General features: G+C 42.2%; 1 protein-coding gene across 1 annotated transcript; it reads left to right on the top strand.

Moving 5' to 3' along the window:
* The first annotated feature begins 255 nt into the window (after positions 1–255).
* On the top strand, positions 256–15,611 carry papss1 (3'-phosphoadenosine 5'-phosphosulfate synthase 1). Its single transcript, XM_029438072.1, has 12 exons — positions 256–513; positions 1,390–1,504; positions 1,597–1,832; positions 2,317–2,455; positions 3,502–3,620; positions 3,972–4,085; positions 4,292–4,403; positions 6,372–6,577; positions 9,423–9,558; positions 9,890–10,158; positions 11,158–11,387; positions 15,074–15,611. Exons 1-12 carry the CDS (start codon positions 454–456, stop codon positions 15,210–15,212), a joined length of 1,875 nt encoding a protein of 624 aa, XP_029293932.1. The 5' UTR covers positions 256–453; the 3' UTR covers positions 15,213–15,611.
* The last annotated feature ends 1,144 nt before the right edge of the window (positions 15,612–16,755 follow it).

The raw sequence follows: 16,755 nt of genomic DNA, 5'->3' as shown, positions 1-16,755 counted from the left end.
AATAATAAATATCCAGTTTTCACTTCATATAAAATATATATATTCTAAATAATTAAATCTTAATATATCTAAATGAGAATGTGATTCCCTCCCTTGTATGTACGGGCTCTTTGCTTTGTAACTACTGATTGTAGATCAGTTGAGTTCTTTAGCCAGTTGCTGTGCCGAGAGACGATCACGCAGCAAAACTGACGCCAGATCAGTTTTCCCTCCCCCGCGTCATGACCTGAGGAAAATACGTCACTCCGTCGACGTTGACGTGGCTCCCGGGGAAGCGCTTCCCGGTAGTTGTGCTAAACTCCACCGGGCTCCTCCATTCACTGGAGATACCTGTGACAAAAAAATAAAACAAATCCCCGTGCTTGCCATTAAAGAGTCGAGCACTTTGTCGTTTTGTGTGTGTTTTAAAAGAAATAAGTATCCGGTAGAATCAGCCGTTGACTGCTGCCAGCCATGGAGACGTGTAGTAACACGAACAAGAAGCAGAAGCTAGGCAACGCTGCCGAGAGCTGGGTGAGTTTATTCTGCTTTGCCAAGTTGAACACAGCGATTCACTAACCAACTATTAATAAGTTAACAGGCTAACTGGTCAGACAACTAGCTAGTTAACTTGCTTAACGATAAACTGCTATAGTTACAGTAATGCTAGCGCTACATTTAAAGCCTTGTTGCTAGCAACGCTGAGACTGTAAAGTGGCTAACTGCTAGCTAATACAGTTAAGGGGAAGGCATCAACTGCTAGTTTAATTTAATTTAATGCTGATAACATCAACTACACTTTGTGGTTCCCGTATCGGTGTCAACACTTTTTTTGTGTGTTTTTTATTGCTTATTCCAGATAACTTTAACCTACTGCTGCATTCCTGTTTAGTGATTAACAGTACACTGTTATGCTAGGTTATCTCTCTGAACCGCAGTATTTAAAGTCATCAAGGATAGAAATGTAAAACGTTGTGTTATATATATATATATATATATATATATATATATATATATATATATATATATATATATATATATATTACGTATACAGTCTTGCACATATTGTATGTACAGGATGTTAACTTCTGCACTATTTTTACGTCTTAGATTGTGATTTTGTTTTTAACTTGTGTGATTTTCTTTGATGCATATTGAGAGTTAGCCTGAACGACTGCTTCAGCTTCTTTATATGACTTCAATTCAATTACTTAAAACTTGAGAAGTACACTGAAATGTTACATGTTTTTTACAGAAAAAACATGTAACATTCATACATTGTGGTCCTCAAACATAACCCAAAGCACACAAACTATAACACCAGACAAAACAATTAGTCGATTAACCAAATTTATTCTAGACTTGTATAATTGGACGGCTGAATTAACACTTAAATCTGTATCATTTCAGGGAATGCAACGCGCAACTAATGTCACCTATCAAGCTCATCATGTCAGTCGAAACAAGCGTGGGCAGGTTGTTGGCACGAGAGGAGGGTTCAGAGGATGCACCGTCTGGCTGAGTGGTAAGTTGTCTTATTATCAAGCTGTTCTTTCTGCGCCTGTATATCATCTCCATAGCATGTTTTGTAATGCTGATGTTTTCTTCTATGCCAAGGTTTGTCCGGTGCAGGGAAGACCACAGTGAGCATGGCTCTGGAGGAGTACCTGGTGTGTCACGGTATCCCCTGCTACACACTCGACGGGGACAACATCCGTCAGGGTTTGAACAAAAACCTAGGCTTCACCCCGGTGGACCGTGAAGAGAACATCAGACGCATCGCTGAGGTGGCTCGGCTTTTTGCTGATGCTGGGCTGGTCTGCATCGCCAGCTTCATCTCTCCCTACGGCAGAGTGAGTGACTCTCCAGAGAGAGCATCAGCGATTGAATGAGAGAAACTGATGACCTCGCTGATATTAATAATGTTGATATCACTGATCAGCATCATCATCCTGCTGAATCGGGGGATGCCAGTTCTAACAATAGATCTGGAAGAGCTTTTAAAGGCAGGATATCATACGCTCCTGCTCTGGTTTTTAAACATGCCAGGCTCAGTATTAGAATTATAGAATAAGTAGAATTAATCAACGTTACATTTGAATAAATAATATATGATAATAATCCTGCAGTGCAACAACAGTTTAATTGTCCTTGTGTGCTTGCTTCAGTACAAGTTAATTTACTGTGATGTGCTCTTGGAGCAGAAAAACAAACATCCTTGTTTTGTTGTTGTTGTAAAAACCAAACCTGACGAGCCTCATCAACATGCTCCCTTTCACTAACTGTTTGATTAAATCATGCATGTACCTCTCTGTGTATTTAATTGTTGTCTGTCAGGATCGCCTCAACGCCAGGAAGATCCACGAGGTAGCGGGGCTGCCTTTCTTTGAGGTGTTTGTCGACGCTCCACTGGATGTCTGTGAGCAGAGGGACGTGAAGGGGCTGTACAAGAGAGCCAGAGCGGGGGAGATAAGAGGTGTAGTGTGGTTTAATACAGTTGATTATTGTGTCTGATCAAGTCAGAGTTCACACTTTGACATCTGTTACATGGTACTTTGACCTTAAAGAGACTCAGTCTAATTGTAATTCCTTATGATACTTTGTTGAGAAAGCAAAGTAAATGTAGAAGATTACTCTGTTGTCACATCTACAATGCTTTTACATTTTCATCAGAGGGACTTCTGCTATTGTTTGTAACATACACCTTCCGAATGCTTATCGAGTCAAATTACACATAAACGACATGACGGTGACAATAAAACTGACGCATCACTGTCGGAGGAAGTGTTTCTTATCACATTGTGGTGCAGCGTGTTGGCTTTTCTGCAGGCGGGCAGATCTCAAGCTAATTTCCTGAGTGTTGTGTCGTATCTGTCGATCAGATTGGCCTCTCGTCCGTCCTCGGTATAGTTGAGACATTGTTTGTTATTGAGATGGAATTCCGCCCTAATCTGTTCTCTGTAACTCCACTTTAATCCCCTACGAACATGAATAACTGTTTTGTAATCGATGGTTATTTCCTGGCACCGCACTCTGCGAAACCCACTCGTGTCGTAGTTCTTGATACTAGAGCAGTGGTTTTCAAACTTCTTGTGAGAGATGTTTATGTAGCCTAGTCCTTCTATTCTCCTTCACACGAGCAGAGAGCCTTTGATGTGTCACACTCTAATATTTCTCACCATGCGCAAATGGCTAAAACGGGGTTCGCTTTGACAGATTTCTTTTTTTATGATTGTTTTATTTATATTCAGGCCAAAAGCATACATAGGCCTAATTGTTTCCAAATCCCACGGCTACTAGAGTATGGAGAGAAGCTGCTATTCATCATGATGATGTGCTTGATTAAAGGGTATGTTAGGAGGAAAGGTTTGTTGTTTAAGCATTGTGATAGGATATCTATTCCATACAGTGTTTATTTCAAATCCGTACAATAATGGAAAACTACAATGTGTACATGTGTTGTACATTTTTGCATAGAAGACAAAGCTCAGGCTGTGCATTTATTTCTCTTTGTTTGATCAGGTTTCACAGGGATTGACTCGGAGTACGAGAAGCCGGAGGCCCCAGATCTGGTGCTGAAGACCGACTCCTGCAATGTGAACGAGTGCATACAACAGCTTGTTGACCTGCTTCAGGAGAAGGTGAGGGGAGGAAACATCCTGCTTTGAAAAGTAAAAAATATATGAATCAAGTTTAGAATAAGCTGCTGTTAGTTCTTATTGACTGTCCCCCTTTTAAAGAATATTTTTGGACCATCACAGAGACAACTACAGGCTTGAAGTTCAGACATGATTCATAAAAGTGCCCCGTCATTACTCTGTTAGCCACCAGGGGGCAGTAAAGCCTCATATTTGAATCAATGTTGACGTGCCTGCGTCCACACAGCATCATGTAAATCAATATTTCTTGGGTGAAATAGTAAATGTTTAGCAAAGTCTTGATTAGGCAGGATGATTTATTTGTTGTTATTGATTTCACATTGTCTTCTGCAGGATATAGTTCCCATTGATGCATCTTACGAAGTGAAAGAGCTGTATGTTCAGGAGAACAAACTGGACCTGGCTAAGGCTGATGCAGAGACTCTGCCTGATGTGCAGATTGGGAAGGTGCTTTTTGATTTTCTTTTTTTGACTTAATGAATTAACGAAGCTAAATTACTATTGATAGCCTTTATATGTACTGTAAATATCCACCGATACATTTACCTTTTTTGACCCTTTTCCTTTGAATTGCATATAATAAGTTGTGTGTGTGTGTGTGTGTGTGTGTGTGTGTGTGTGTGTGTGTGTGTGACGGTGTGTGTGATCTTCAGGTGGACATGCAGTGGGTGCAGGTGCTGGCCGAAGGCTGGGCCACTCCTCTCAACGGCTTCATGAGAGAGAGAGAGTATTTGCAGTGTCTTCACTTTGACTGTCTGCTGGATGGTAAGATGTCATTTGTGTTTTAAACATGTTGATATTGCATTGTAAAAATGCAGTATTGCTATACTGGAGAGAGGCACTAGATGGAGATGAGTGCTCACAAAATGGATTACTCAGAAATAGCGAATGGCGACACCAGCACACACACTACTATACCTTCATATGTACTAGAAATTGAACACTGAAGACTCTCTGTTCACCTGTCCTTTTTAGTTTGAGCTCTAACCCACAGGGCTTCATTCACTCTGTGAGTTCAGTATTTCATTTTCCTCAGTTGAACCTCAAACGTCTGTCAGCTGTAGCTCTTTGCGTTCCCTTTGCACATTTTGTACTTTACTCCCATTAAACTTCACCACGCTTGATTAACTGCAGCGTTAAATTAGATTTAACAAATAATCCGTCCATGTGTCCCTGCAAAGTGCAATGCATATGTTGTACTGTTGGATGTGCCAAGAGGCTTGAATTAGTTGTTTTTCTTGTCGCTGGCTGACGTGCTCAAGATGTGCTCCATTAGGTGGCAGAATGACACATTGGTACACTCGGTGCGATTGAGTCTCTTAGTGTAATTACAGCAATTTCCTTTGTATTGTTTGAAATGCCAAGAGAAAGTCTTATTTACTTTTATTGCCACTCAAACCTCAGTCGTGTGTTGGAACGACACACACACACACACACACACACACACACACACACACACACACACAGCCTACATTTCCTTTTCAACTGAGACTGAAACTGAGCCGTGTAGACAGACCGAGGCAAAAATATATATCGACGTGAAAAGTCTTGATTCCACTTTTCCAGTTTGTCCGGAGGGAGAGGGACACGGAGGAAGAGGCTTCTGTATTGATTGACACCGTACACCACCATTTGTCCACTTTCACTTCCTCGCAGGGATTGGACAGTGACAGAACGATATCGCAGTGAAAGGGATTGATCGGCCAAACTATAACACTGCAACGGGGTTGGGAAGCAGAACGCTGCATGTTTGACTAATCAAATAGTCTGCAAAAATAAACACAGAACCAAATACAAGCTCGTGTCTCTCTCTCGCTCGGACGTTTGGCAGCCTCGCGCATGTGCTTTATTGGAAGCAGCTGTAAGCTCGACGCTGTGGCAGAGGGGATTTGATGTGATGTGATGTGAAAAGCGTGCCCGTCCAAACGTTTTCATTAACCTGGAAGGCAAAATGAACCCTCCAGCAGAACGCTGTCACTGCACAGCTCAAATGATAGAAAGAGAAAGGGTCAAGCTCCAGCTTAGCTTAAGAGGGGATTCTTTTCTCCTCTTGCTTCTTAAATTGCAGCCTTGAAGACTCACTTCAACCCGTGGTTTAGCTGTACATCCCCCTTGTAGCCTGAAGGGGTACAGGATGGAAACTCGATCAGAATAGTTGAGTAAACTGACCTTTCCAGCGTCCTGACCTGCCTTCTTCTATAGGATATGTGTTGTTAGTGTTCCCGGTGCTTTGCATTGGGATCCTTTTCTTTTTTTTTGCAGAGTTTTTCTTGGCTGGTTATCCACTATAAAAGGTGCCCTGCTGAGGTTTCTTGTAAATAAACAAAAGTGCTGTTTACATTCAGTGTTTCCAATTAAAACACATTGTTTCCATCCTTCTTAAGGTCAAACAATTGCTTTGAATGAATTTCCTTCCTCACATTTCCACGAAGCCGATTCTTTGAAAGTATTTTAAACTGTGAAAGAAATGTCCGTATACGTGAGGGCTTTACATACTTCATACTTAAGCCTGATATCCTTGATTAGTAATCTGAATATCTTTTGGGTTTTCACGTTTGTTACCATGAGCTTTGGCACTAATGACCTTTTTTTTTAGTTTTTAGATCAAACGGTGAATTGATTATTCAAACAAATGACGTGCAGATGACTTGATAATGAAAACGATAGTAAATTGCAGACCTAACGTATTCTGTCTCCTTCCCCCCCCCTCATAAACATGTTCCGTATTCATAGGTGGCGTCATCAACCTGTCGGTGCCGGTGGTGCTGCCCGTGTCCGCTGCAGATAAAGAGCGTTTAGATGGCGTGACGGCTATGGCCTTGGTCTACGAGCGCAGACGAGTCGCCATCCTTCGCAACCCCGAGTTTTATGAACACCGCAAAGAAGAACGATGTGCTCGCCAGTGGGGCACCACCTGCAAGGACCACCCCTACATCAAGGTCAATTTTAATTCTCTGAAAAACCTTTAAGTTTACAATACAGGCTAATGTGTGAACCGCGGTTCAAAGCAATGAGCTGCATCGCAGAGCTGCATCGCAGAGCTGCATCGCAGAGCTGCATCGCAGAGCTGCATCGCAGAGCTGCATCGCAGAGCTGCATCGCAGAGCTGCATCGCAGAGCTGCATCGCAGAGCTGCATCGCAGAGCTGCATCGCAGAGCTGCATCGCAGAGCTGCATCGCAGAGCTGCATCGCAGAGCTGCATCGCAGAGCTGCATCGCAGAGCTGCATCGCAGAGCTGCATCGCAGAGCTGCATCGCAGAGCTGCATCGCAGAGCTGCATCGCAGAGCTGCATCGCAGAGCTGCATCGCAGAGCTGCAGACGGTCTGTCTCGGGGAGCTCTGTGATGAACACTCTGCACGCGAAAGCAAAGTGCCTCCCTGGCTTCGACACTGATAGAACACAGATCCGAGCTGGCCTCTTCACGTTGCTTATGGAAAGACTGAATAGGTGGGAGAAGTGGAGCTTTTCTCACAGTCTGTCAGGACGCCCAGTGTGATCACTTGATCTTTTTGGTCCACCCTCATTTTGCAGGTGTTATATTTGGATGCTTCGTCTCTCGCTCGGCCTCCACCAAAAGTGTTTTGAGATTGTTCTGCTCAGCTCAACGGGCCGTGCAATCCCTGCCAGCTTCCACCTTTCCGCTCACCCGACCCCTCTCCAAATATATACCCGGGGAATTGTTTCCATCTGTCTCCTATCGACTGCCGCGGGGGCTCAGGTGGACTCTGTGGCGAAACAACGTCCTGAAATGATCCTGCTCAGCCTGCGGAAAGTGTCACTGGCTCGTAGCCGGAAAAGAACGGAACAGTGTGGCGTTACAGACAAATATAGTTGTCACATTGACTTTTTATATAATCCATCTCGACGGGCCGGGAGTTTGAAGGTTACTTTTTAAAAGTTGCTCGTCTGTCTGGCTAATTTTAAATCTCATTGTTTTACAGGATCAATGCAGTCGGCTTGTCAGTTGCATACTGGCAGAAGTGCAAGACGACACTGATGGCAGCCTTTGTGGTATTCAGTGATTTCACTCCCTGCAGTCAGATTTACTGTTAACCTCATTGGCTCACTTTAAAGCCCTGTGCTGCTAGAAATCCTGAATGGAGATTAACTGGAGCACCAGGCTGCAGCTGTCTCAATATTTCAGCGTGCTTGGTAGTTAATTTTCACCTCAGCACATGTCCTGTGTCTCACCTTGTTTGTGATTAAATCCAGCGCGGTAATGTGTTGTAGGATGCAGGAGGCTGCCAGTTTCATAAATTGGGAGCATAACTCTCCAGCGTCAACACCTGATGCTTCAGCGCTGGCTTTAAACTCTGTAGCTCCACAACTTTCAATCTTTATCGGCTCTTAACCTGTCACAGCTGAACATGTGTGTTCAGCTTGTCATGATTAAGGTGTCACTCATTAAAGAGTGTGTGTGTGTGTGTGTGTGTGTGTGTGTGTGTGTGTATATAAGTGTGTGTCTAACTCCCTGCGCCGGAGCCAGTCTGTCAGCACACGTCTGCCCTGGAAGCTACAACTTTTTTTTTTTTTAATTCTTTTTATCCCGTCTCTTTCCGCCCAGAAACGACCTGCTCCATATTACATGTAGTTAATCCACTTTTTCCTGTTTACCTGTCTGTCAGTCAGACAGGAGCCCCCTTCATCGTAAACCTTGGTGTAGTGTGTTTATTTTCACATGTGAAGTCCCGGGGCACTTCTAACGGTTAAACAGAGCACATGTGTGACGTGTAGACCTGCTCTTTTGATGTATCCACGCTCCATTATATTTTCCATTCACTTACGTCGGGGGGGGGGGGGATATATTGCAGCTTGTCTATGCTGAAAATCACGCCAAAGAATAAGACTGATAAGCATCTTTCACGACTCTTCTCAGGCCAGCAGTGGACAGGCTGGATTAATTGGAGTGTGGAAAACAAATCACTGCACGTTGCTGAAAACGTATTACGACGGAGCCAAGTTGTTATTGATCGCATCACATGGACACCTCTGCTGCTGACAAATTTTTCTTTTTCTTTAATGTAAAGCTCGCCAGATCAAACTGGAATCATTCTGTCCGCATCTTTGGATCCAAGCGTGGATATCAAAGAGGTCTTTTCTTTTTAGTTGTCACTTATTTCATTTAACATGTCATTTATCAACTTACAAAACATTTTTTTTTTGTTTCTCGTAATGCTTACACACTTCATGTTTCATTTGTGGCATTTGTTTTGAGTTCTCTCCTCCGTCTCAGTGCTGGAGCTGTGCTTGTTTTATTACCCAGCCTGTAAAGAATTGTCACTTTGCATCACATTAACATCGCGCAGGCCGCTCTTTTCAGTAACTCTAGCTACACTCTCATAAATGCCATAAGAGAGATATGGCCTGAAACAATGGCAGCCTTCCTGAGCACATCTGTGACATTGTCGGATTCATCTCGAGGGGGGGGGGGGGGGAACCTCTCCAGTGTGGCCGCGAGGCTCATCACCAGGTTTCTATTTATTGTGGAATACAATCTGATTTTGTCTCCGCTCTGTTATTGAAATGAAGGTAGACGACGTGGCCGAGCGCAGCAGAGCGGGCACGCCAGAGTTTTGTTGACTGTTTAACGACACAAAGCGACGTTGATTTATGCCGGCGTGTCCTCGCCGCAACTGAGTTATAACTCGGGAGGTTGTTTTATTAGAATTCACGATGGCCTGGTTCCAGCACAGTGAAGCTTTTCACGGACCACAGTGACTTTAAGTCTGGTTTGTGTTTTGAGTCGTACTCCCTGACATGATCATTGGGACTCCTATTTCAGATGGTGATGGAAAGTGGGGAATGGCTGGTCGGGGGAGACCTGCAGGTTCTGGACAAGATCTACTGGAACGACGAACTGGATAAGTACCGACTGACGCCCACTGAGCTAAAACAGAAGTTCAAAGAAATGAATGCAGGTACGGGCCCAAGATCTGTTGGTGGTTGTTTATCTTCTCTCAGAACTTGTAGAGATACAGTAGTGCCACGATATGTATAACATGCAACAGTTTAGTTTAGTTTCTTGGGGACAGAAGGGACACAGAGGAGGAAAGTGGTGGTAGAGTATCTCTGGTGTCATTTAGTCCTTCACTGTATGTGGTTTCAGTAGTTCAGTAGGCGTTGAACTGCTTGATTATCTCTGGGTGCATTGTGGCCTTTTGTTTGTTTTCTGCAGATGTGTTTGCTCACAGTTTAACGAAACCCCTTCTTCACCCTCCTCTCTCTCTCTCCCTCTCTCTCTCTATTTAGATGCCGTATTTGCCTTCCAGCTCCGCAACCCGGTCCACAACGGCCACGCTCTTCTGATGCAGGACACCCACAAGCGTCTCCTCGAGCGAGGCTACCGCCGGCCCGTTCTGCTGCTCCATCCGCTGGGAGGTTGGACCAAGGACGACGACGTGCCGCTGCCCTGGCGAATGAAGCAGCACGCCGCCGTGCTGGACGAGGGCATCCTGAATCCAGACTCTACCATCGTGGCCATCTTCCCTTCGCCTATGATGTACGCCGGGCCGACTGAGGTAAAGATGATCAAGAATGTTGTATTTGCGGTTGCATGCTTAAAAAAGAAAAAAGAAAAGGAAGAAGTCATAATGCCTTCCTCCAAACTGACTGCAGCGCTGATTATGACAACACACGGCGAGGACGGGCTGTCGTTTACTTGGTGTCTGTACATTTTTGAGAGTGAAATATGGCAGGAAATGGGATTTGCAATTCTCTCGAGGCGCTCTGTTAAGTGTTTCCTTGCCATACAAAAAAGAAACCTCTTCGTGTGACTGAGCGGAGCTGTGTAGTTGGGAATCTTTTAATCATTCACTTAGGATAATTGGAAAGTTACAGCGCAAATTATTGAGAGCAGATTGGAGGCTGGTGGATGTCAGACAGTGGATTTATTCCGTTTTTTATTCTGAATAGGAGGTTTCGAGAGCCAGACTCAGCCTTGGTATCGTTGTTCTGACCCTGGTTACCCAATAAAGACAACATTTATCACCCTCAGTCTGCCCGCCAAAAGCTACTCAAAGAATAAAACTACCTCTCCAGTCACATCTTGCCAGAAAGTTCTTTAGCGAGACACTGAATACCTTCCACTTCAGCTTAATCTGAAACTCTTTGATCGTAAAATATACAAACTACACGGGTAAGAACCTAATGCCAGTAGTATTAGTAACTGTCCAGGAGTAATGTGGCGATTTCTGCAGTTACTGAAGACGAGAAAGCGCTTTTTAGGGAGTGCAAATTCCTAAGAGAGGCTGGCTGCAGGTAGCTGAGGTCTGCTGAAAATGGGAAAGGTAGCTGCGAGTTAGTTTTTTTAAACTGCCATTACATTTTTCGTTTTCAGCTGAAAGACTTTTACCAAACACAATTTACTTACTTAAGTAATGGTGCGTTCCATTTGTACCGAGAAGTCGACATTTCCACAGTTCCCATCGTAGATTTCCCCTGAAGGTTTTCTGACATTAACTTGAAAATCTGCCAAATGCCAAACGTTTTCCAACGTGTTTGTTTCTCTTATACTTTAGGTTCAGTGGCACTGCAGAGCTCGAATGGTGGCCGGAGCCAACTTCTACATCGTGGGCCGTGACCCTGCAGGCATGCCCCACCCCGACACAGGGAAGGACCTGTACGAGCCCAGTCATGGCGCCAAGGTCCTCACCATGGCTCCAGGCCTCATCACCCTGGAGATTGTACCCTTCAAGGTCGCCGCTTACAACAAGGTCAAAAAAGCGATGGACTTTTATGACTCCAAAAAGTGAGTACCTGTCTGTGTTGTAATTGTTTCCCATGTTCTTTAAGTTCATCAGGCGTGACGGAATACAGAAACGGTTCGAGGCTGAAGCGGCTCCGCTCACTCGCACTACATGAAACGGCTTATTTGTAGATTTAGAGGAATACCTCACATTTAGGCCAATTAGAACCAGCAGCCTAAACTCCAGATTACATTCTCTAAATGAAATACTCATTAGGCTTGTAAGAACCTTTCATTCATTTTCTTTCCTTCTTCTATCAACAGTAAAACACCGAGCCAAGAATAACAGGAATTGTTTTCCTTTCTCATTCAGTTTAAAGGTTTTGTGAATTAGTGCGAGCTTTGATGTTGCTCAAAAATTACAAAGACCTGCCATTCATTAAAGTCTGTATACAGACACTGCACATGATGACTAACACAAATCATGCAATCTCACTGCCTCTTGTCCGGATTTGATGCAGGGTATGCAACATGCAGGGAGGATGTGTTTTGGAGAGGAATGTTAAAACTAAATATGGCCAGACTAATCAAAAGATTTGCTTAGTTTTCCATGATGCATAATTCATGACGTTGAGTCCAAACTGAACTGTTGATCGGGAACATCTAGTTCTTTTGGTGCTGCTACAAATGGTACGGTTTGAAAGATGGGCGTCCGTTTGTTTAGCTTTCCTTCACTTTGACATTTTGAAATGTCCAGATAAGGGAAAAAAAAAAAACGTTTCCTGCTCTGAGTTTGAACGTTTCTAGTCTTCTGACCACTCGAAGCGTTCAACACGGTACATGTCAGCGTTCACCCATACACTGATGAATGTGAGTGCCAACGGGCTCATCAAGTTCTCGTTCACACATGTACTCACACTGGAGCAATTTGGGGTTCAGTATCGTGCCCGGAGACCGAACCCGTCGATTGGTGTACCCGCTCTACCTCCAGTAAAATACACTCTTCTGTATTTTTCTTTTTCTTTTTAATAGAGTCTCATTGATCCAATGGCTTGATATCATCTGAAGGCTAAAGCTCGAGAAAGAAATGCGAGATGGTTACTGGATTTCCAATGTCTGTAGTCATCACTCTGTTAGATTTATGGCATTCCTTTCTCTCATGCACGCTGACAGCGCTTTGCCAAATTTCAGGAGGACCATGGCTGCTTATCCTAATCACCATCGATACCCCTCAGTCTTCCTCCGACGTGAGATGGCTCAGATCACAGCAAGCTGTTTCTAATTTGACACTGTATGAAAATGTTCTCGGAGGAATTTGCCCGCAGCTCTTCTACCTCACGCCCATGTGGACTGCTAGGTCTTGTTACCCCCCCCCCCTGCGCAACACGATGAGCTCTGTCATGTGACGGCGGTTAGAAATGTGACTTCGCAGATGGCGAGACCCTCTCTGACTGTCGGCTCAGTGGAGACGAGCGTAAATGTCTGGTATCAACGAAGCCAGTGAAGATGTGATGACACTGTGCCAGTATTCTGCTCAGCACTCTGCAGACTGTCCTTGGCTGCTCACTTCAAACGAAGATGTTCATATATTGTCTGAAGTGAACGTGCAGCGAGAAGCAGTCTGTCATAGAGGGACGATGGAGTAGCCATCAGACCGTTTGAAAAATGTTTGGACGAAGGGAAATCTACGATCGGATTTCTGAAAGGAAGCTTTCTGACAGTATTTGATTTTCCGATCGGTATTTAATTTGAAGCGTAACGCGACTACATTCCTCCACGCAGACGGAGAGCTCGGGGGTGGGGATGTCTGACAGTAGAGTGTGTGATACGCAAAAGTGATGATGCAGGTTATTTTGCAGACTTTTACAATTATGCACCAAAGCTATGGAACACTTTACCTGCAGACATCAGGGAGGCAAGCTCTGTGTCTTCAAAAGTAAACTAAAGATATATCTCTTCACTTTAGCCTTTTAATGGTGATACTTTATACAATCTTTAATGCTGCCACTTTAAACTCATTTAAATGCTTTTATTAAAGCTTATTCTGCTATTTAATACTATTTTTTAATGCTATTGACTATTTTTATTCTGCTATTTAATACTATTTTTAATACTATTTACTATTTTTATTCTGCTATTTAATACTATTTTTAATACTATTTAATACTATTTACTATTTTTATTCTGCTATTTAATACTATTTTAATACTATTTACTATTTTTATTCTGCTATTTAATACTATTTTTAATACTATTTACTATTTTTATTCTGCTATTTAATACTATTTTTAATACTATTTAATACTATTTAATACTATTTACTATTTTTATTCTGCTATTTAATACTATTTTTAATACTATTTAATACTATTTACTATGTTTTTATTCTGCTATTTAATACTATTATTAATACTATTTACTATTTTTATTCTGCTATTTAATACTATTTAATACTATTTACTATTTTTTTATTCTGCTATTTAATACTATTTTTAATACTATTTACTATTTTTTTATTCTGCTATTTAATACTATTTTTAATACTATTTAATACTATTTTTAATACTATTTCACATTTACATCAACACTGATTATTGTACTGTAAATGCTCTTATTCTGTCTAATTTTGTACTAATTGTTATGTTTTTGCTGTGAAGCACTTTGGGCTGCAATTCTTGTATGAAAGGTGCTATACAAATAAAGCTTATTATTATTATTATTATTATTATTATTATTATTATTATTATTATAAGTAGGGAGAAGCATATATATTGTATTTCCAGATGGTTTTAAAAATAGAAAACACTTTAATAGATAAGGGATAATGTCATAAAACATTTATTTTTAAAATGACTTCTTTCCTCCTCTAAGAGCACCAGTGAGTGTAAGAGACTCCTGATATCATTTGTTTATTTACGGTTGGTTGTATCACCGACTGCACACACGTAAACATTCCTGCTCCAATATCAAAAACCAAACTCCACCGAGGCGTTCCGACTCGTCCTCCTGCGCCGCTGCGTATTCAACACGTGCGTTGCTCGTGCGTTACTCGAAGCCTCTGCATGTGCGTTTCCAACATTCTGTCTTTGTCTGCTCGCAGTGGTAGTAACTAAAACATTCTGCGGCAGAAAGCAATGCGTAATAAAGACCCATAAATTATATTAAACACAGGCATAAAATTCAGACATCCACTCCCAACTTCTTCTGAACTTGAAGATTTCACAAGTGTCGAGGGTCAGCTGGGAAGAATTACTCATAAAGCAGCTGCCACAAATGCTCAGCATAGGAACTGTAGATATTCTCACACTCAAACGGTCACCAGGTCTCACTCTACTGGGTAGGATGTAGAGGTCTCCCGAGCCGGTATCTTTTAAATCTGGGCATGTTTTAAAGGATCAGTATGAGCGACAGTCACGACGATCTTTACTGTTTTATCTCCGTCTGCTAGTGATCTGCTGCCAATCACAGTTACTCTGTGAGGGACCTGATGAACTAAAGAGTAACACTACTGTACAACCGGGAGGGTCTTTGTGCTTCCAATAGAGCGATCTCGTGTCACAGTTAAACTTTTATTTATATCATAGCAAAGATTAAAGGATTGTGTTTGCAGAAAAGCTCCTACGCCTTGTTGCACTTAATTCCCAAAGCAGCTCGCAGTTATTGTTGGCCCACGTTTCCTGTGCTACGATGAGCATTGATTGAAATATGTCTGTTACTCAAAACTTTTTCTTTTTCTTTTTAAACTGCAGCCATCGAGACTACGAGTTCATCTCCGGCACACGAATGCGTAAGATGGCTCGCGAGGGAGAGAATCCTCCTGACGGCTTCATGGCACAGAAGGCTTGGGCTGTGCTGAAGGAATACTACAAGTCACTGGAGAAGGATTAAAGGTGGAGTCCCGGATGAAACATGGAAACACAGCGATGTGTAACAGGATTAATGTGGGGACCACTCTTTCTTCTGTCAAAAAAAAAAAAAAAAAACCACGCTCTGGCTTCTGTCTGTCACTTTCACGCTCAACTGTCAATCATGAATCTGGTCTCAGTTGGTTTTTAGTCTTACGACATTTTAGTGTTTTAACTGTAAACTCCCTCTGAGTATGAAATATAGAGGCCAGTAAACCGTTGAGTTGATATTTCAAGCAAACGAACAAAAACATTTCTTTTAAAATAGATGTGTGAGTTTCCCACTCACTTTCTAACTGTATATTCTGATCACTGGTTACAAAAGTATTGTGTAAAAAAAAAACTAAAATGTAACGATCAAGATATGGAAAGTACTGTTGACCAGTATTTGAATAGGTGCGGATGAATGTTGCGTATTCATGAATAAAAAAAGAAAGAAAGAAAGTTACTTAAGTCACGACTGAAACCCAAACAGGTGACTTTGTACTGTATGTTTGCATGTGGCGCTGGCGATTGCTCCAGATTTGGTGTATTTGATGTAAAAGTCGAGTGCCTTGGTTTTCTGAAAGTGAATTCACATGATGTCTTGTTTGAATTGGGACACACTCACACACACACACACACACACACACACCTGCTTCTCGTCTCCCCTGTCTTTATGCTACACTGAAAGAAATGTCCTGCAAAACATTTCAATATTAAAGATGTTTTAATTGGGATTTGCAACCCGACGCTTCCCAAACTTCTAGAAAACATTTTAATTTCTCATATTTTAGTCCTTATTTATTCTGTCCTAACATTCTGTTCTCTCCTTTTTAACTGTTGTGCATGTAGCTTTTGTGCTTTTATACTCGTCTCTCAACAGTCCTGATAATTTGTTACGTTTTCATCATCATGATTGTGTTTTTTTTTTTTTTCCCCTCTCATGGGTTGCTAATATTTTCCATATGGTAATTCTCTTTTAAGAGTTGGCCTGTATAATCAGATGGTTGATGGTTACCACCAAGGGATCAGATTTGTAATCTTCCTTGTCCAATAAACCATTTTTAGAAAAAAAAAGAACAATGTTTACTTTTCCTCTTTCTGTAATCTTCTTCTTCTTCAGCACACCAAAGAGTTTTAAATACATAACATATTCTCCGGCAATCCCACTTGATTTTAAATGTCAACGATGAATTTCATGTATTCTAGCAAGCTCGACAACATTGATGAGACGTCATCAACTTCTAGCTGCCTGTGAGAACTTAATAGCTCCAAATCTCTTCATGTCTTTGTGACTTACTTTGTTTCAAGTGCATTTTGTCATCTAGATGAAAAGAGCGCACTTCAAACTCTCTAGGATTTCGTAGCCTCTGCCTGTTGGAGCTTTTGTGACCTCCCAGTTGGTCAATCAGCTGCATATTGAATGAGACAGACACTCTAGTGACCCCAATCAGACTCAGACACACTCGCACACTGTATACAGAGAGAGAGAGAGAGAGAGCCGCAGCTGGCTCCCAGATGCAGCGCTGCAGTGAAAGTGGAAC

The sequence above is a fragment of the Cottoperca gobio genome, chromosome 1 (genome assembly GCF_900634415.1).
Source record: "Cottoperca gobio chromosome 1, fCotGob3.1, whole genome shotgun sequence".
Taxonomy (NCBI): Eukaryota; Metazoa; Chordata; class Actinopteri; order Perciformes; family Bovichtidae; genus Cottoperca; species Cottoperca gobio.
This window is presented reverse-complemented; position numbering and strand designations above follow the sequence as displayed.